The following is a 21,857-nucleotide window of genomic DNA, read 5'->3' on the forward strand; positions in this document are numbered from 1 at the left end:
ACCCGTCGTGCACTATTTATAAATACTGTCTATCAGCGTCTCTTTATGCAGTATTTATGATTTATGTAAATCACTGATTCATCTAAAATGGTAAATGGTAAAAGCGCACTTATATAGCACTTTTATCCAAAGCGCTTTACGCTGTGTCTCATTCACCCATTCACACACACACACTAATGGTAGCAGAGCTGCCATGCAAGGAGTTAACTTGCCATCGGGAGCAATTTGGGGTTCAGTGTCTTGCCCAAGGACACTTCGGTATGTGGAGTCACGTGGGCCGGGAATCGAACCGCCAACCCTACGATTAGTGGACAACCCGCTCTACCACCTGATCCACAGCCTGTGAATCGATTGTTTGACTACCGACTCTGGGCGGCGTTTATAAAGAAGTACTTAGAGGTCGTTTTCGTTAAATATCTGATTTGGGAAACATTCACGTAACAGGCCAGTATGTAACATACGTTCTTCGTTAAGTTGTTTGTTATTCGCTAAGCTTTATCGTTATCTGAAAAACGCACCCCTGGTTTGTAATTGATCACACTAGTGAGTAGTTATTGTGCATGCTTCATAGTTCAAACTATTTTTGTTTCTTTCTTTCTGATCCGGCATCATTCATGACCCCCGGTATTTTTCAAAACAATGCTATGCCCATGCTCTTTTCAGCTCAATGGTAAGTGTAATTACACTACATACGCTACTTTTATAGCACAACTTACTAACAACCAAACCTAACATTGTATCAAATCTGAAGTATGAAAATACAAATGAGCCTGTGCCAAAAAATTCCCGGATACAATTCTTGCATGCTTGATAGTTGGAAAATCCATAGGCTCCAAGTGAGCAACTGAGCTGAGGCATCCATGGACTTCCAGTATTGTGCCACAGTTTTCCCATAAAAAGACATGGTTATTGGTGCACCTTATGGCACTTTCATTCCATCTTTATTTAGCCCATAAACAAGTCCCTTTGTTACCCAAAGTGAGTTCAACATCTCGTATATGACCACAGTAGTAACCTTGGAAAGACTTGTTATAAACGTTTCCCTTTGGCCAAAATCAGTGTGTCTTATAAACTCCCTTTTCAGGTTGTTTGAAGTCTTCTTGCTCGCTGAGATTCAACTTGCATTTCCTTAAATACTTCGCGTCAGAAATGGGGGTCTGACTCACTATTCCTACCAACATCCAAAAGTGCATTATGGGTATTCTGTATAGGCTAAAAATCCACCACTTGGCCAGTACACTGATGTATCTGTATGGAATTACAGTCTGTGAAATTAATGCATGATGTTTCATTGGAGGATTTCATGGGTGGAACAAAGGGGTGGCCATAATTCATGCTAAGGTGGTACTGGCCACCCCTTCGCTCCACCCAGTGGAGCCACCTCAGTAAGACATTATTATTATTATTTTTAGTAGTAGTAGTATTAGTAATAGTAGTATTAATATTGTCGGCACTGTCCACAGTGTTATATGACGCAAAACTGATCAGTTGTAGCTGCACCACAAATACCATCACCACCACCACCATACATGTCTGTATTTTACAGCAGTTTTAAGAGCACAAGAGGTCATGAAGCAACAGCTGGTCATGAGTCTAAAAAATCAGCAAAAGCAGGGCACTGTTCAGTCTTAAAATGATGGTGACCTACCATTTGATCTTCCTTTGTCTGATCCGGAAAGGCTTGAAAGCCAACTGAAGGAGCAGTCAGAACAAATGAAAAAGTTGGTAAGTTAAATGCAGTATTCAGATACCCTGTGCACCACCCTTTTTCTTTTAATGTAATGCAGTTATTATTCCATCCTTCTTCTATTTCGCTTATCCTTCAGGGTCACGGGGAGCCGGGAGCCTATCCCAGGGAGCATGGTGTACAAGGCGGGGTACACACTAGACGGTGCCAATCCATCGCAATGCACAATCACACACACATTCACTCCGACACTACGGACACTTTGGACATGCCAATCAGCCTACCATGCATGTCTTTGGACTGGGGGAGGAAACCGGAGTAACTTCCCCCGCAGCACGGGGAGAACATGCAAACCCCGCAAACACAGGGAAGTGGCAGGAATCGAACCCCCAACCCTGGAGGTGTGAGGCAAACGTGCTATCCACTAAGCTACCGTGTTAATGTGGCCATATTTATGTTTAATTTTGTGTGTGTGTGTGTGTGTGTTTATAGAGGTGGAAAAATATATAACAAGATGCCTACAACTTGTTCCTGACAGGGATGGAGGAAGGAAACAAAGGGCAAAAGCAATTTAAAAAATGGTTCAGTTGATCGTTGTTTTACTGTTTATTTTAATACATTTTTTATATTTATTAGCACACCTATTCTGGTTTTGAAACGTGCCTAATTTTGTTTGAAAGCTCTCATACGATAGATTTACATGCATCTAAGGTTGAAAAACACTTTAATGTTCTCATGATTTAAACTGCAGCATTACACTTTTCCCCCCAGTGTCACAAACGACTCGTTAAATGATCCGTTCTAAAGGATTCATTCTAAACTCCTCCTTTCAGAGAGCATACTCTGCTCTGATTGGTCCGATGTCCCAGTCTGTTGTATTTGGTATACCGCTGTCAGCGAGCAGCCAATGACGACCAGAGGCGGGTTTTTTTTTGTTTGTTACAAACCTACCTAGGTCAGTACAGGAAGTACGTCAGGAATCACTAACGACTCCTTTCAGCTGTTTAGAATCCGTTCCTTCTTTCGGGAGACAGTAACTCCGATTTTTGAAACTTTGCAGACGTTTTACATTCACAAACAGCTCTATAACACACTACATGAAAAGTAATATCTGAAAAGCCATAATAGGTGCACTTTTTCTAGAATTATGCCAAACATATTTACGTGTTGCTTGTGCAATTTTATAAATAAACATTTGTCCTCCTTTTTTTGCGTGTGTTTTATATCATTCGCAACCAATATGGGATAGTTTATGTCTAATGGGGCTTCTATTCGGGCTACACAGAGATAGGGGGAGCCATATTGTCACTGGATGTGTATTAGTATTTTAGACTCATATCCCAATTATGTCATTGTTTCTAACCTGGCCACCATGGTGTACAAGGAAGGCCTAGCTTCACCACCAATGAGCACGTTCAATATTCTCCATTATGCTTTTGGACTTAGCTACAAAATAGTGTGGAAAAATATCTCGTGGTTTCAGATGCAGTTTTTGCACTTGCTTTTAATATCGCACACCACCCGGAACCATTTACAGTAACGACGTGTAATCCAGCCGAGACGATTTCGTGGTCGGACCGCGAAGTTTGTTTTGCTCCGGTTCTGCAGTAAAGGAGTCATTTAAACAAGGAAAAGCTCATTAGATTAATATAGCGGGTAGCGGTTAGATATGAGATGGAGGACGAAGACGAGCTTTCGGATTTTCGAAAGCGGTGGAAACACGAACTGGAGAAAAAGACTCGGTTAAAAGATGACAGTGATGTCGGATATTTTGGACACTACAGTAAAGCGGATGGGATTAATGAGCAGAGAAGCGGCCATGCTGGTGAATCTGGGAAGAAACCCAGAGATGTTGAAGGCTCGAAACGTCTTGAGGAGGGCTGTAAAGATCAGCCACAGTACGTATCCATCGCAGAGGGTCTGTTGGATGGAAGGAGCAGCCCCCTGCTGGCCAGGATGGAGGAGGAGAGATTGCGGAGGAAGCGGCGTTGTGAGCGGGGAGAACAACAACAACAACAACAACAGCAGCAGCAGCTCCTCTTAGCTCCACCACGCACTCAGAGGAGAACTCAACTTACACTCATCGACCAGTTTATTCACGATTTGGTAGGTTCAGGACATTAAAAAAAGAAAAGCTGTTGTCCTGGAGTTCCAGTCCTGTCTTTGGGCTGGGGGAGGAAACCGGAGTACCCGGAGGAAACCCCCGAAGTACGGGGAGAACATGCAAACTATACACACACACACACACACACACACACAGACAGGGTGGAGGTGGGATTCGAACCCCCAACCATGGTGGTGCGGGGCAATCAAAAACCGCAGTGCCCCTCTGTAATCAAAATAGTAATGACGATGTAAATAAACGGGAAGAAACAATAATTAAAAAAAAAAATAACAGTAAAAGTAAGAAGAATAAAAAAGAAAATGGCTTGTTTATATATTTGAGATAGCAAACTAAAATGTAAAGGCCACAATGAGATTGATGGCATAATTAGGTGAGTGGAAATGATTGGTTTTAGCTGTTTTTTTAGGGAGGGAGATTTGAAGGAGCTGCACTGAAGTCTTGTGTGGTGCTGAACTGAGAGGAAGGGAACAAGAGCAGATGAGACACGTGAAGATTGTGAAGACGCGACCGAGGCGTCAACACAAAATGCTAAATATTAGTTTAGGGGGAAAATAAATTCCTGATTCTTAAAGAATTCTATAAAGCCCAAAATATGTCTCACACTGTATCGGCTTGTTAAAGTGCTTGCAGTGCCACATTCAATATTTAACATACCTTGAGGCCAGGTTTGTCTTACAGATGATATTAGACATTGACAAATATATATGTTGTGTGCTACAAGTAATCCACTTGGAGCTAGATTTATATATATATATATATCTATCTACAGGGTATATATAGTCTGCAATGTCACAGCTGAGACGAAACATCCTATGTATTGTGTCGGGATGTGGGCTTTTTTTTGTCTGAATTATTATAAACAAGGGATTTGTGTATTTTTATTTATTTGCCGTTTGGTTTAAAAAAATGGAAGTTAGTACTATACTAAATACATACTATACTATCTGTACTATTCATAGATAATATAAATAGCAGGATTTCTTTTCTTTTTGTCATTTTTATAGGCTTAGCGTTTTATACAATCACCTGAAACACTTAAATCTAGGCACAAAGCTCTGTCTGTGGTGAAATAAAGGATATAAATCACTACATATCTGTTTGAAATGACAGCGTTATTATTGACTGTTAAGCCCAGGTATCAAAACGAGGGAAAATTAGGCAGCGAACTTCACAGAGGATCTACAACTGGTCCAAAAGGAAATGGAATATCTGCTCAGTGAATGATGATGCTGTTGGTTAGTATTGATTAGACACCGCACTGCTAATCCTGCTCTCTCCCTTCTTCTGACCTGTTTAGAACGAGGTGAATGAGATCCCTTTCTTTGACGTTGAGCTGCCGTATGAACTGGCGCTGAAGATTTTCCAGTTCTTGAACAAAGCTGATCTGGGACGATGCGCTCAGGTAATCAGTTGTGTTTTATTGTGTTTTTTGTTTTTTTTTTACCCTTCCAAACAACTTGTGGTGATGGAGGTGACTTCGGATTGTAGTTTTGGAGACTTTCTGCCTCAAGACAGGACTAACTTCTGCAATTCTCCAGCTCTGATCCGTGGAGATTTTTTGGCACCTCGAACCGTCCTCTTCACAGTGTGTTGGAGGAATTTGGCCTATGTGTTACCTCATATTTTTACCCCTGTGAAACAGGAAGTCATGGTTGAACAATTTCCTGTTCCTAGTATTTTTGTGAATTTTTTTGAACAAACGATCAAAAGATTAAACAATAAAGACAATTTTTCACAGCCTTCTTTGCTCATATTTACCTAGGGTGCCAATACTAGTGGAGGGCGCTGTAATTCACCACGGCATGGTGTGATGCAGGCTGACATGGAACACGCGCATTAATATAAAGCGATCATTCGAATTATGACCCGAACTAGTGTCCGAGCTGCAGTTCTTAGAAAACGAATCAACACCTTCTGATGAATCAGATTCATATAGAATCAGAGAGTCGAATACGCCTGATATAGTCTGATATTTCCTGTCCTGTGCATCAGGTGAGTAAGTCGTGGAGAGTGTTAGCGGAGGACGAGGTCCTGTGGTACAGGTTGTTCCTCGAGGAGGGGTATCACCGAGGGGCGAGTGTCTCCGACTCCCCCTGCTGGAAAAGCACACTGCGAGACTGCTTTAACACTGAGAAAACTGTCAAGTACAACTGGAAGGTGAGTAGCTGGAGCAGTCCCTCAGAATAAGAACTGAAATACGAGACGTCAAGATGATAAGCATTTTTCCTTCTCTTGCCATAATTAAAATTGAGACTTAAACGTGTACAGCTTTCATCCTCGTTCTTTTCTCCGTCCTACAGAACCGAGTCGGGTCAGTCAGCCATCTGCAGTATGAACTAGGAAAAGTGTTGTGTGATGTCAGTTCCTGTGATAGACTGGTCATTGCTGGGTGAGTGTCTGTTCACACACACACACACACACACACACACACACACACACACACATAACGTTTATTTATGACACGTGAGACGACGTTAGGAAGAAACCTGGACTCAAAAGGGAACTCTTTCAGGTGACACTGGATAGTGTGATTATAAATTAGAAGAGGAACGACAAACAGTATTAAGTGTTAAGAATCATGGGACATTCTTTATGATCTTTATGAAGTCATTCACATCACTCCAGTTGGTCTGAATTAGACACGTGACTTGATTGGTTTTTAATCCCTACCAGTCGGTTATTACTTGTGTTTGGACCCGCCCATGATATTTTATAATGACTGGACTTTGTTTATTTCCAAAATAAATAAGGTAGGCAGTGGTGGCTTGGTGGTTAAGGCTCTGGTGGTTAAGGCTCTGGGTTACTGATCGGAAGTGCTGGGGGTTCAAGCCCCAGCACTTCCAAGCTGCCCCTGTTGTGCCCTTAAGCAAGGCCCTTAATCCTCTCTGCTCCAGGGGGCGCTGTATCATGGCCGACCCTGCGCTCTGACATCCTGGGATATGTGAAGAAAAGAATTTCACTGTGCTGTAATGTATATGTGATTAATTTACGTGACATTATCATGTCACTATGATCCACACATTTGGGAGAAAAATGGCTTCCTAAGCGTTCTCTTTATGGGTGACGGCTAACACAAAAATAATAATAATGGGGTGGCTGTGGTTCAGGTGGTAGAGCGGGTTCTCCACTAATCGTAGGGTTGGCGGTTCGATTCCCGGCCCACATGACTCAACATGCCGAAGTGTCCTTGGGCAAGACACTGAACCCCGAGTTGCTCCCAATGGCAAGTTACTTTACCTTGCATGGCAGCTCTGCTACCATTGGTGTGTGAGTGTGTGTGTGTGTGAATGGGTGAATGAGAACCAGTGTAAAGCGCTTTGGATAAAAGCGCTATGTAAGTGCGCCGTTTACCATTTACGAAATAAATAAATAAATATATAAAAAGTAGCCTAATCTAATAGCCTAATTCCAAAACATGGTATTTCTGCCTGTTTTGGGCGTGCCCGTGTTGAGCATTTTATTTATAGTTATTTGTGATGTCATGCACCACAGTAGCGGTTAATGACTCGTATGAAAGTAGACAATCAGCGTTTTAAGAATTTTTACTTTTTCATAAGCATTTCTTTTTTTCTTTACCTAGCCTACCAGGTATAAAAATGTTATTCATTTTTATTGTGGCAGTTGTATACGGTGTTGTACTATCAAAAAACCCTTCAGTCGCGCTGTCCGGTTTATCTCTGTCCCGATGTGGTGAGGTGTGAATGGTTTGCCCAGCAGGGGGCTCACACCCCTCCCCCTCCCCTTTCCTATCGCCTTGCTCACCAGCACGTAAACACAGAGCCATGATACTCTACACAAAGAAACCCAACGGTGTCCTGACTCATCTTAGAACAGGCTAGCGGCGATAAATGAATTCATTTGTTTATGCTGATTGAAAATGTGCGCTAAGTCGAAACACCAGTTAAACCACCAACCAGGCAGTTACCAAAGATGCCGTAGGTGCATCGCAACGCGCTTGTTAATGAATGTGGGCTTTTTTTTGTCACGTGAGCTTCCTCGCTCCTTCACGAAAGCAAAAAACTTCTATTCCGTGTTTGAGTACGTTTATCTGTTCATATGTGTTGTGCTGGCGGTACTCGGCGGTTCTAATATTAGGCATTTCCCCAGGTATACGTCCGGTGACGTACGACTGTGGGACACGCTTCACTGGGACTCGGGTGCTTCGAATCTGCAGCCTGCTCACAGCATCAGAGACGAGACACCACCGCCACACGTTAGTCTGGTACGAGTCACCGATGCTGTGGCCTGCGCTGCGTATGAGAACGGTGAGAGGGTCGAGAGTTTTTGTTTAGCCAGTCCATTTTGTTTATCATGACCGTGCCTGTCTAAAATACGTCTGAATGCTTAGGATGCGTGGATGTTTGGAGCACTGAATCTGGCGTAGAGCCCATCCATCACTATGAGCACCTGCAGCAGGTGTGTGCCCTCGATCTGAGCGCCGATGCTCCGGTCGTGGCCTCTGCGGCTGGCTCGGAGGTGCGAGTGGACACTCCGGACGCTCGGGGCTACTGGAGGACCGTGTGTCTCACCCAGTTGGCTAAACCTGTAAGTGAATATGTAGAACGAAACCAATCCAAATCAGGTGTCTGACACCACGTTCTGTGTTTTATTCCTCCTTTACGACAGCCATTTTCCAAATAAATAAATAAACAATGACCCATTGTGCATTTTATCCGTTTGTAGTTGCATTTAATGTTGTAGAATGTCTGCAGAAAACAGGTTATTTCCTGTTACCACTGGAAGAGCTTCTAGGGTATCCAAAGGTCACGAAAATGTTTATTTATCTGGATGTTTAGGTGGAAGGGGTGTTGGTGGTCCCAGGAAAGCGGGAGAGTCCACTGGTTTCAGCCTGGGCTGGCGAGAGTGTGTATCTGCTGGGTCCAAATGAGAGAGAGGAAGACCATGAGGAGGAGGAGGAAGGAGCCAGAGTGCTTCACTCCGTATACGGCCAGCCCGTTACCTGCCTGGATGTGAGCGCATGCCGAGCTGCCGTGGGGGTGAAGAGCTGCGGCTGGGGCATGAACGATGGCGGGAACAAGGTCAGCGGGCAAACGTATACTCCTATGAGACTTGTATGTGTAATGCTTATGGATGATTTACTCAGAGAGTTACATTGAAAAGTCACAGACCTGAGCGGCCATGTTGCGTCATTTGCTGAACCTGGGGTTAAGGAGACCTTCCTGACTTTCCGAGTAGATATTCTGAATTGAAGGGGCTTTCCTTTTGTTGTTTTTTTTTCTCCCAGTCGTAGATCAGAAATTGCAAGTTACGGGCTTCACTCGAAAGCAGCGTGTACTTTTGTTGCTAAGCAACATGACGGTCAAGACAACATTCCAATTTCAACAATTCAGCAATTTAACATGCCGTCAAAGCATAAAAGGAAAGAAATTCAAGCAAAAGAAATACTGTCACAGCTTGTTTGACCTAATTTGTATTATTATTATTATTATTACAGTTATCCCTCTATTTATGGCCTTGTAATAATCTTTGTGCTATGCATTTTGGTAATTAACCTTTGTTACATGACATTTCTTGATACGATGTGTGTATATGCGCTCCCAGAGCACACGTGTTATGAACAGGTGTGGTACATTTGGGGGTCCTTTCAGAAATAGATCCTCTCCTTTAGGACCACTTTCCTAATTAGTACAAACCCTGGGTCCCAAAGTTTCACCTGTGAGACTTCTGTTTGTTTTTAGTCTTGACAGTACTGAGAGACAAAGCTTTATTTGTCTAGTCTATAACTGAGACACGTTAGAGACTGATATGTTACATTACCAGAAAACCCCGGGGGACTTATTAGAGTTTAAGCAATGTGAAAAGAAAAAAAAACCCTTAACAATACTTTGGCCCAATGTGTATAGCTTTTAACATAAACTATTTATGTCGCTAGAGACTTCACCAAGAAAGCTGTTTTAAAAAAAAAAAACCTGTTCGGTCTTAAGAGATCCTCACCTGAGCTCAGGACCAGCTCTCAGAGGAACGAATGGTAGATGGAGTAACGTGTAAAGCAGGGTGACTGTTGATAGTAATTAGATGAGTGCATGATGGATGTGTGCAGATGGTGTCCCTCTGTCTTAGACAATAGCTTGGCTCTGCTTCCCCGCTGACATCACCACCATTTAAACACTCTCATTAGCGAGCCAGGCTTCAAAACCACGGAGAAGCAAACACCGAATCTTTGAGTGACAGAACAATTTCTCAAAACCCTGTTCCAGTTAAATGATGTCAGGGGAGGAATATGTCACCCTCTAACAGCTTTTTGCTCAGAGAAGCAGAACGATGAATAATTTTTAGCGTGGTCTTTACCTAGGTTGTTTTCTGTGAAGGATTGCTGGAATTCAATTCTAGTATATTTAGGGCTGTGTGTGTGTGTGTGTGTGTGTGTGTGTATATATGTGTATATATATATATATATATATATATATATATATATATATATATATATATATATATATATATATATAAAATTAATTTTTTCAAAATTGCTTTTTTTACTTCAATTTGTGAAAAATTATCTTATTATTATTTTTAATGCTGTAGATTGTGAACTAGAACTACATTAGATGTTTGATTAAACCAAAGGTGTAACTTGGTCAAAATACCATTCAACCATACTAACCTGGGCCTGTCATTCAGGTAGTCAGCAAGAGAAGGGGAACCACCTGTTCTCCCCGTGCTTCGGGGGTTTCCTCGGGTACTCCGGTTTCCTCCCCCGGTCCAAAGACATGCATTGTAGGTTGATTGGCATTTCCAAATTGTCTGTAGTGTGTGAATGTGTGTGCCCTGCGATGGGTTGGCACCCCATCCAGGGTGTCCCCTGCCTTGTGCCCCGAGTTCTCTGGGATCGGCTTCAGGCTCTCCCGTGACCCTGTGTGTAGCATATGCGGTATGGAAAATGGATGGATGGATGGATGGTGTACACAAGGGCTGGTAGGTGTGCGAGACAATAAAAAGAAAGGTATAGACAAATACTGTCATATAGCACCTTTTGTGACTTTGTTGAAGCTCTTGGCATACATATGCACATGCACATAAAACTATCTAGGTGATTCTCCCGACTCCTGCCGGTTAGGAGGGGTGAAATTGAGTAATCTTTGTTATTGATGTGACTTCAGTGCAGGATAAACTCTGAAGTGAACAAAATCATTTAACAACCGGTTGAGAGTTCTGTCTGAACCCCTTAAAATACAGCGGGCAGCACTTCACACTGTAGAAATTGCACACAGTGCTCAAAACAACAAGTTTCTCAGAGCCAAAAAATAGATCACTTTTGAGTGAACTCCATCACCCTGCCTGAACCCCACTGAGCTGCAAAGATGAAAAACTTGAAGCTACTGAAACTAGCAACTGACAATGGGTGCATTACAGGTTTGGTATATTTTCAATGAAATTCAGGCTCCTATAGTAATTAACTGCTGTATACCTCTTCCAGAGTCGTCCTTGCTTCTAACACATGCACAAGTCGATGATCTTGTAGACATCTGGTACTTCCGATTAACTTAACATTGGGCTCCTTACTGATATCGCAAGGCTACACTAGTAGTTTAATTTGTCTACCTGGGGTCTCTGGAAATGGGGACACCATAGACCTCAAAGATCCGCTTTTATGTGCTAGAGTACAGAGCCGAACCAGACAGACTAAGTCTCCATCCAGGTACTTACAGGAGGCTTTGTATTTGCCTGCCTTTAACTTTCTGGGTCTTGCCAGTGAGTTCTCTGCTGGACCACATCTACTAAGCCTGCTCATTAACTGTTGAGTTAAATCAAATGTCCTGTTGTAGGGAGATCACCAGACTGTTGTGGACTACAGCCCTCTGGGGCTGGAATTGGGAAATCCTGCCCTGGTCCTTTGCTTGGCCAGTTGCTTGACACATTGCTTGGCCCCCATGTCTGGCCCCATCACCTGGAACCATATTCCATGATTGGTGACCTGGCCCTTTTCCTGGGCCATGGTCTAGCCCATTCCCTGGCAAATCACCAGGCACCTTCATCTGGCTCTTCTGCTTGGCCTTTCACCTGGCCTGTTTCCTGGCTGGTCCCCTGGCCCAACACCTGGCCTATTCATTGACCCAACACCTGGACCTTTGCCTGGTTGATCGCCTGGCCAATTCCCTGCCTGATCACCTGGTCCATGGCCTCGCCCAGTGGTCTTTGATCTTATCTACTCTTAAGGGCTGGTGTGGCTGCGAGTTTTCATTCAGAAAAGAGAAGCCATGACTAATAGACAATTGAATTTCAAGCTCACCTGACTAAACACATAGAATCAGCTGCGGGCCCTGTTTGGCTGAAATAAAAACCTGTAGCCACCCTGGTCCTTCGCATATAAAATTGAAGACCCTTCTGTTAATTAATGGATTCCCCTTTAAACAGCAATAGTCCATGGAAAGATTGACAGGACTGCATCATCTTTACATTCCTATCTGGATCAAATCCCTGTAAGGTCCCTTCTGGCCTGGCAATAGACGTTTAAAATTGAAGTTTAAAAACTGAACACAACGTTTCATCCAGAGTCTATCAGTCATATGTGATGTTGACGGGCTTTTTATCCTACACAGCTTTCAGCACATCTACTGACTTTGTTAATTTAGCAGAAATCTTAGCTCTGTACCAAGGACCAGTGCGAACGACTTGCGGTACGTGAGAATTCCTCCAATGTTGTTTTGGTAAAAAAAAAAAAAAAACAAGGACATGACTATATGTCTCCCTCAAAAGGAAGAACGGGAGGTTTAGGAAGTAATCTTTTGGAGCTTCTGGAATAAAACTGTTCAGAGTCTAGATTACAAACTATTAAAACGAATACTTTCATGCAGCGAAAGTTCACAGCTCACTGACGCTACAACACGTTTAAGTTACCATCAGACATCGTTAGACTTGTTTCTGTTCCTGATCCTTGACATCCCTCCATTTGGCCAATTCATGATCAGCACCTTTTCTGCCTGCATGTCATTGTCATGTCTGCCATCGCCGTCACGTGTTGACGGGGTTTTCATACCGCGCGAGGGGAAGTTAGAGTTGCCAGCACACACACTGGCAAATCCGAGGTGTTTCTGTGTTCCTTAACGAGCAGGCATACGACTCATTAAAACTTGTTAATGAAAGGAAGGAGGCGTCCAGAGTTCACTCCGTTGTTGGTGAAAAAATTCACACTTCCCAAAGCGTCTTTGCTTTAGTGTTGTCACAATGGTAAAAAAGTATGCCTTGATAACGAAACCGGTACTCAGATGTTAGCGTGGTATTTAGAAGTAATAATGGCCAACGATCGAAAATGCACAATAAAGTACAGGTAAAGTACTTGGTCAGATTGGTTCATTAATCAAATACTGTTTAAATAACGTACTGAGTAATAAATAAAATGACAGGATGTACTGTTATAGGAAAATAAGGATAAAGATGGGGTGGTGTGATGGGCTTGATACAAAGCGGGGGGTTGCTTTTTCCTCCCTGAAGTTAATTACTTTCTACAACAACACATCCTGAAGTGTTTTATTCCTAATATTCTTCCAGGCACTTTGTCCTCCATGTTAAGTTTTTGACAGTCGTATGGGGAATTGCCGAGACATTCATATCGACAGATTCCTAGCAGCTAAAGCCGACTTGCAACCGTCGAACAATTTAAAAAAACATTTTAGCGCTAAAGTTGTCACATGTACATGACACATGTTGCGCATGTCTGGCCTTCAAAACCACGGGTGATCCCATCTCCAGTAGTTAGAAGGCGCGATAGGACGATGGCACGTTGAGCACGACGTCACAAGCCTACTCCATGTTGGTTCGGCCGGTTAAACGCGGAGAAATTCTTCTTCCTGGTACAGGATTTCATGTTAGCGTGTTAGCGGTTGAGGAAAACATTGACTAGTGTGAAAGCAGCCTAACGTTGGTATTCTGTAAAACTTATAACGGCGACATTTTCAAATGTGCCAACATGGTGTAATCGAAGCGTTTATGATTTATGAAATGCGAAGAAAACACGATTCACCGAAGGGGAAAGGACACATTTGCCTCTGGTGGTGATTACGTTTACTCTTTTTTTTTTTTTTTTTTTTTGTTTAAAAAAAAAAGTAAAAACGGCAGTAAAAACCAGGAACATGTGACTGTGCTCACACTTTTTGAAAATTTGCCTTGCCGTGTTCTTCCCGTTGCTCGGTGGTGTTTTTTTGTTTGTTTGTTTTTTCGTCAGTACTATTCCGTTTTGTTCTTTGTTTTTCTCTCCGCACGCAAGGATTTTCTTGTTAGTCATGTTGGCACGCCTTCGCGTTCATGATGCAGTAATAACATTATTATTATTATTATTATTATTATAAAACACACCCTCTCGGGATGATGCGTAATTACGTGTCCACGGGATGGCTATAATAGCGGCTAATTTGATAGCCCTTGATACTTTTTTTATTAACCTCTGGTTCGCATCTCACTGTACAGTACGTTAATGACTTATTTATCTATTTATTTATTTATTTATTTTCTTCTGGTGCGATATCAGATTTGTTTTTCAACTGGACTGCAGGTTCTGGGTGTGAGTGTCTGTGAACCATGTTGTGTGTCTGGAACACTTACACATGAAGCCAGCCACACACACACACACACACACACACACACACTCCACGCACCCAGCTCACGCTGGCATACCCAGAGGCGCCACTTTCACATTTAGCAGACAGTCTGTCTGGCAAAAAACGCAGCACCGTATTGCACCATTAGGTGCTGAAATTGAGAGATATAGAGGAGCTTATTAGACTTGCATTCATTATTATTATTATTATTTTTTTTTAAATAAGGAGGCATAAGTACAATCAAATCATTTGTTATCCATTTAAGAGGCGTAGTGTATAAAACATTCACCGAATCCACAATGAAGCAGTCTCTCTGAACACATGGAAATGAATTTATTGCAGCCTTTCTTTGGTATATCTTAATAAAATTAACGCATGACAATACCAGCATTGTCTCTCTGTCTATTTAATACTCGGCTACAACGGAATACTCGAGTCTCCCATCTAGGATCAACAAGAAGGCACATGACACACAAGCCTAATCCACATTGAAGCAGTATCTCTAAACACTTGAGCATGAATTAATTCCAGCATGTCTCGGTGCCTCTTGGTATAATTGTAAATGTAAAAAATAATATGCATGACAATACAGTCTTCATGTGCGTCTATTTAGTGAAACAGTCGAGTCTCCGTCAATCGAGGGCACGTTTATTTACGCCGTTGTCCGTGTTAGCGAAAACGACCCGCTTCTCTTCTCTTCTCTTCTGCAGAACAAAGAAACCCCGAGTCTGTTTTTATTTTTTCCTTTCCTCAAACCCATTCTCTTGTCATGTTTCGCATCTTGCTGAGGTTTTGGCTCGCTGGAGGGCAGCGCTCAATTAAGAGTGTCTGGCCCGTCCTGGTGCCACTAAACATCTGGCACCTTCACAAACCTTACATCATGCCGCTCTCTCTCCGCTTGCCTCGCTTTTGTATGATTTCTTTATCTTTCGTCGGTTCAATTATTCATGTCCAATTTGGCTGTTCTCCTTCCTTTTTTTTTTTTTCCCTGCGCCTTTGCAGTGTTTTGCTGGTAGCTGCAACCACCAATATGCCAATTGTGGAGCAGCCATGTTGCCAGCTAGTTGGAGCTCTTTTTCATCCAGCTGTCAGCATCAGATTTGTTTTATCCAACAATTTCTTTTGCGGCAAAAACGTTTTTTGGAAAGTCGTTTCCGGGTGATTCGTTCCCGAAGCCAGTTCGCACTGCGGCAACAGTAATGAGTGTGGAGCAATAATAACTGCTTGTACACATTTTAGTGGAAAACAGTGGTACTTAATAATTTGAATCCCTTCAGGCGTAGACTGCAGCATTTTAAATCGAGTTAAAGCCGTAATCACCAACCCTGCTTACAGAGATATGGTCGATTTACTCCGTGTCGGATTAGGATTAGGATTAGGACTGGGAATGTTGAATTGCGACAGGAAATGAATTTTAGAGAGCTAGGGAGAGCGTAGAGAGCTCCAGGTATGTTGTTGGTGATTACTGTCCTGTAAGGAGTCTCCAGTGTCAGTGTTTTTGTAATTGTCAGATTTAAAGCTGATCCTAGGGACAAATTATGCGTTTAAAAAAATTTTCTTTTGAAGTTTATTTGTAATAGCTGCATAATTAAACTCTCATTAATGTCAAGAGAAAGTGAGGGAATGATTCTTTACATTCTTTAAAGGAATTCTGTACGTAATATAAATAATATATAACATAAACGTCACGAGGATCACATCAAAGATGAGCTGCGTGTTCAGTAGAACACTGAAAAAAGAGCCTTGTCGTATAGTGCCATCATTTTGTATTTAACCACGCAAATAAAAAAAAGATCTCAGCCGATAAGATTCAAAAGAGAGCCGGTTAATTATTTTCGACTGCGTTCGTTTAAGTAAAAATAAAAATAAAGGAAAACTAAAGTTTTTATTTTGTTGTATAGCCCTCGACAGGGCAGAGATCTGTGTTGAGACGGACCAGTCGGTCGTCGGAGGTCTCTGGAGCTCGAACAGGTGCCGGACTTGGAAAGCTGCCGTCGTCAGAGACTCTTTGTCTGATCACACCTTTCTCTCATCTGTTTTTGTCTTTCTTCATCACTTATCTCTCAGTCCTCACCGTGCAGCGTCTTCCTCTGTCCGCAGGTTCGGGTGTACAGCCTGGAGACCGGCCAAGCGGAGCTGGTGTTGGGGAACTCGGCTGGAGACTTCACCTGCATCAGCCTGAGAGATGCCCCCCTGCATCTGCTGGTGTGTGGCAACAAAGACAGGCGGTACGTCACGTGTGCGCGCGCGCGCGTGTGCACACACACACACACACACACACACACACAATATCTCTCGTGCACTTTCTCACCCACACTTATGTTATCTCTCTGGCAGTGTGAAAGCCTCAAGTGACTGTAAGTGTCTCAACACGCTGGGATTAATAACCTCGCAGCAGCGTTCTCATTTACATACGGAGCTGCCGTGAAGTCTTTTATCGGCGGTAATGGATAAGACTATTATATGTACACGTATTAGCATAACTCGAGTCCGGTAGGGCAGGATGGATTCTTTTGTGTTCCTAACACTGGAGTCTTACCAAAGCAGGCAACAGCACAAAAGCATTTCCATGTCTAACAGGGTTTCTAAATTTCTAAAAGTTTAATTTATTATATTATTATTATTATTATTATCATTGTTAATAATAATAATAATAATAATAATAATAATAATAAAGTAGTATTCAAATTTGAATGTAATTACTTTTGAATGTAATGAGTTGAATGTATAATAATAATAATAATAATAATAATAATAATAATAATAATAATGATACACTGCCACAAACAAAACATTGCGTAGACTATGAAAGCTAAAAAAAAAAAAGATTAATTATATAGATTTCATTCATTTACCCATAATGCATTTTTGTTGCTCATATTGATATTTTGTTGTTTTTATATTTTTGCTGCTTCTTAAAAAAGAAATATTTCTAGGTTATAAAATATTGCCAGATAATTTCGCGTCTTTCCAGAAATAAATGCGTAAAATGAGCAAAACTATATTTAATGAAATTTATTAATGTATAGGCTATTAGAAAAAAAAATCCACCTGCTCATTTTCTAATCTTTTTTATATATATATATATATATATATATATATATATATATTAAAATTCAATAAATTCAATGAGTATTTGAGCATGGAAAATTCTGAAAGTCGTAATATTTAATAATGGAAATTAGCGACAAACATATATAAATTGTTTATTATTGCGTAACTTTTCATTCAATTAATTGATTATTATTAAACTATTAATGATCATTTTTTTTAAACTTCTTTTACTTGTATGAATACAACAGGTATTCTATATTAATGTGTATTTTTTTTTTATGTGTATATGTGATATGTCATTTTTCCTCCCCCTCAGTATCGTCGTGAAGCCCAAGCCTCCATCTTGTCGTTGTCCATTTATCTATTTATAATTTTTTTTATTTTTTTTTTGCTAACCTTTTGAAAACCGCTGTGTAAAAAGGATTTGAAAGGCTCAGACACTTATCGTTAAGGAGGCTGAAAACTCTGCAGATAAAAGCATGGAGTTATTATCCCGAGTCTCATCACCTCAAGGAGATTGATTAAGTAGACAAAGAACTGCTTCTGGAGCAGAGAGACAGTGTATCCGTCGTGAATTCTTCACAGCAACAAAAAAACGTGCCCCTAAACACATCTGGAACCTGTTTCTCAGAGTACGAGATGCTGTGCCAAGTAAAGAGGCTTTCAGTCGCACTCGTGCCTGGACAGCAGGAGCACTATTTGGCAAGTAAAGAAAAGCTTGGCGGGCCTTTGTAGATCGACTCCTGCTGCGTTTTCACTCTGGCGCTAAGTACACAGCCAAGGGTTGAGGGCCTCATGTTGCGGGGTCCAGCTGTGGCCCCTTTTAATCATCGCCGCATCCTTAGAGCGCTCTCTCGATCCGCACATCTGCAATAAGAAGAGAGAGAGAGAGTGGAAGAGGCTCTTACCTTTTGTCTGTCTCTGTGATGGAGCAGCTCAACAAAATGATCTGTGTGAGTGCCAGAGATAGACTGTCTCCGTCCAAACCCCCAGAGCGGAAAAGGAGGAAATTGAGGTCTGGGTGGCCATTAGAGTGGCCAAAGGCCAGGCCCTGATGCATGCATTCAACCCTCTTACCAATTAATTCGATCGAGAGAGAGAGAGAGAGAGAAACACAAAGAGAGAGAGAGACAGAATGAGCTGGAACTAGGGACGGGTGATATGACAATGTGATATTTTGACGTTACGATCAATTTCCACTGGAATATTTCTGTAAAATATACTAACTGCCCAACTCCATTGTCAGGAATATTTTTGTGACTTAAAAATTCAGAAATTCTGTCAGTTTGACTTCTGTTAATCTTCAGAGTGACAATATTTGTTCCCTCAAAGCCTCAAAGCCATTCCCAAGCGATACAATATTACTATTATTATTATTATTATTATTATTAATCATCATCATACACTTTATTTATATTTCGCACCTTTCTTATATTTAAATGCTGCTCCCCAGCACATGGAAAAAAGCAGTAAATAGAGAAAATGAATACAAATTCAAAATAAATAACGATTACTAATAAAATATACATTTGAATATGCGTATGAGTAAAATATGACTCTGAATTTTGAGGCAGAGAGAGAGAGAGAGAGAGAGAGAGAAGATAAATAGCTGAAGCTTTGTGCTTTCTTCACAGGACCGGTATAATATGATGTGAGTGAATACCAGGAACAAACTGTCCACGGTGTTTAAATCTGTGGCGTTTCTCTCCAGAGTCGCTGGCACAGGACCTGTTGGAAACCCATGTTTCTGATTTATTGAAGGAAACGTGTTCCTCGACAGCTCACTGAAATCATCTCGCGTTCCAGCATGAGATTAATGAAAGTTCGGAACTGCCAGGAACTGTATTTCCCTCACTCGCGAGAGCGAGACGAAGAGCGTCTCAATGCAATTAAACTCCACAAAGACGTGTCCACACAATGTCTTCTACGTGAGATCATACTTCGACGTATATCAAAAGCTCGGCGTCTGTAAAACGGGGACGAAGCGTTTACTCGTCTGAGCGTAATTAGATTTCGGTGATTAGGAGCGTCTCCACGTGCGGTTATCTCTTGGCTGCTTTCGGTACCATTAAGCAACAGTGGGCACAGATGGTTTCCAAATCCTTTGTGCCTCTTTCTTGGTCACTTATTATGTTTGCTTTGGCTGGCAGCCAATAATTCAATCTTCACAAAGACACTTTGAAGGTTTGGAAATGAAGAGTGGGGTGACCTGCTGAACTGTTTTCGAAATTAATTGAAAGTCTCCACGGTAATCGAGACGCATCCGTCTTTGTGTTTTGTTCACGTTTTTTTTTTCCCCCCCTCTTGCTCAGGGTGCGAGTGTTTGACCTGCGTTCCGGCTCCTCGGTGGTATCGTTGTACGCCCATCACATGGGCGTGACCGCGGTGCGGGCGGACGACTGGAAGATCGTGAGCGGCGGCGGCGAGGGATTGGTCTGCGTGTGGGAAATGAGGATGGGGGCGAAACTCTGGGAGATGCACAACAGGTGACAGAAACGGAGAATTTGATTTACTCCAAGTAGCCAATTTAATATCGCTTGTATAATATCTAATTTTCACTGTTGTGTATTGTCTGTCTTCATTTGGTTTTATTCTGCTTTCTATTTGACTTTTTCTTACTCAGTTCAGCACTATTCAGAGTCGCTGTGTTAAATGTGCTATATAAATAAAATTTACTTAGTTACTTACTTACTAATCAGAAGCCTGTAAGCAGAACTGTAATGTGTTGAATGTGTGTGTGTGTGTGTGCGTGCGCACGCGTAGGCACCCGGTCCGTCACATACGGTTTAACAGCAGCACCCTGGTGACGGCCAACATCCCCGATGAAAAGAACCCACGTGGAGCGTGCATCACTGACGATGACCTCACTGCTCACCGCAGGTAACACAGCGAGAGTTCCAATAACACACAACAAACAATAAGCAGCACACACTCTCCTCATGGGTTACTGCTTTGGTGCACAGATTTTTATTTATTTATTTAAAGTTACGAGGCTAACTGAGGTCTATCTCAAGCAAATCATAATAATTTGTATTGTGAATATTACAGGACACGTCTCAGACCGCGGACAGTCCTTAGGCATTATCACTTGTTTTGGTCAACTGGAATATCACGTGTTGTCTTTTTGACGTCATTCCACCACCTTAAAGTCATTAATAGCACTAGCAAGCAGAGGATCCCCCTTAACTCCACCCCCTACCACACCCAAAAATCTCCCCCCACCCTAAAACCTCCTCCTCACCCCCCCGCCCCAAAACCTCCCCCTTTTCCCCCACCACAAAACCTCCTCCTCATCCCCCCATCCCAAAACCTCCTCCTCATCCCCCCACCCCAAAACCTCCCTTCACCCCCCCCACCCTAAATCCTCTTCCTCATCCCCCCACCACAAAACCTCCTCCTCATCCCCCCACCCCAAAACCTCCTCCTCACCCCCCCGCCCCAAAACCTCACTTCACCCCCCCACCCTAAATCCTCCTCCTCATCCCCCCACCACAAAACCTCCTCCTCATCCCCCCACCCCAAAACCTCACTTCACCCCCCACCCTAAATCCTCCTCCTCATCCCCCCACCCCAAAACCTCCTCCTCATCCCCCCACCCCAAAACCTCCTCCTCATCCCCCCACCCCAAAACCTCCCCCTCATCCCCCCACCACAAAATCTATCCCTCATCCCCCCACCCCAAAACCTCCCCCTGATCCCCCCCACCACAAAACTTACCTCTCATCCCCCCACCCCAAAACCTCCCCCTCATCACCCCACCCCAAAACCCCTCACACCCCACCCTAAAACCTCCCCCTCATCTCCCACCACAAAACCTACCCCTCATCCCCCCACCCCAAAACCTCCCCCTGATCCCCCCCACCACAAAACTTACCTCTCATCCCCCCACCCCAAAACCTCCCCCTCATCACCCCACCCCAAAACCCCTCACACCCCATCCCAAAACCTCCCCCTCATCCCCCACCCCACCCCACCCAAAACCTCCCCCTCATCACTTAGACATCCTTTAACCCTGTAATATGACTCAGTGTCACATGAAACCCTGCTCGTGCTCTTGTGATTCTCTGTGCAGACACCGGGGGGTGATCTGCTACTACGATTTCTCCGTGGATCTCTCCTCGCAGGACCACGTGCCGCCCATCTGCAGGTCCGACTACACCGAGACGAGCGGCTACAACTACAACATCGGCCTGGCCGTGCCTTACGACGTGCTCGCCGGTCCTCGGAGATCAGGTCTCTGACGACGCACGACGCGCCCGGGCAAGATCAATAAGAGACTGGAAGATTCTAAATCTGACTTTATACTATGGGAGGAAAAAAACCCAAAAACCCTGTATAGACTTTTTAACTGTATTCTTGTCTTTTTGTGTTTATAGCTTTAAATCAAAGACCGAAAATTCCCACGATCTGTCGATTTCCCCGTTCATATTACATTTTG

At 42.8% G+C, this 21,857-nt stretch overlaps 1 protein-coding gene across 1 annotated transcript; it reads left to right on the plus strand.

The window, feature by feature from the left end:
- The first annotated feature begins 2,919 nt into the window (after positions 1 to 2,919).
- Positions 2,920 to 21,798, plus strand: fbxw8 (F-box and WD repeat domain containing 8). Its single transcript, XM_053654284.1, has 11 exons — positions 2,920 to 3,793; positions 5,110 to 5,214; positions 5,805 to 5,969; positions 6,113 to 6,201; positions 7,920 to 8,077; positions 8,161 to 8,357; positions 8,609 to 8,851; positions 16,466 to 16,593; positions 19,732 to 19,905; positions 20,183 to 20,299; positions 21,492 to 21,798. The coding sequence occupies exons 1-11, from the start codon at positions 3,362 to 3,364 to the stop codon at positions 21,658 to 21,660; spliced, it is 1,977 nt and encodes a 658-aa protein (XP_053510259.1). The 5' UTR covers positions 2,920 to 3,361; the 3' UTR covers positions 21,661 to 21,798.
- Positions 21,799 to 21,857: the final 59 nt, after the last annotated feature.

Source organism: Ictalurus furcatus, chromosome 22 (genome assembly GCF_023375685.1).
Source record: "Ictalurus furcatus strain D&B chromosome 22, Billie_1.0, whole genome shotgun sequence".
NCBI lineage: Eukaryota > Metazoa > Chordata > Actinopteri > Siluriformes > Ictaluridae > Ictalurus > Ictalurus furcatus.

Excerpts from the sequence above, each read along its gene's own strand:
- fbxw8 (XM_053654284.1), top strand. The coding sequence starts at position 3,362 with ATGGAGGACGAAGACGAGCTTTCGGATTTTCGAAAGCGGTGGAAACAC. Across the intron at positions 8,358-8,608 it reads TCACCCAGTTGGCTAAACCT|GTGGAAGGGGTGTTGGTGGT; the intron begins GTAAGTGAATAT and ends CTGGATGTTTAG. Across the intron at positions 8,852-16,465 it reads TGAACGATGGCGGGAACAAG|GTTCGGGTGTACAGCCTGGA; the intron begins GTCAGCGGGCAA and ends CTCTGTCCGCAG.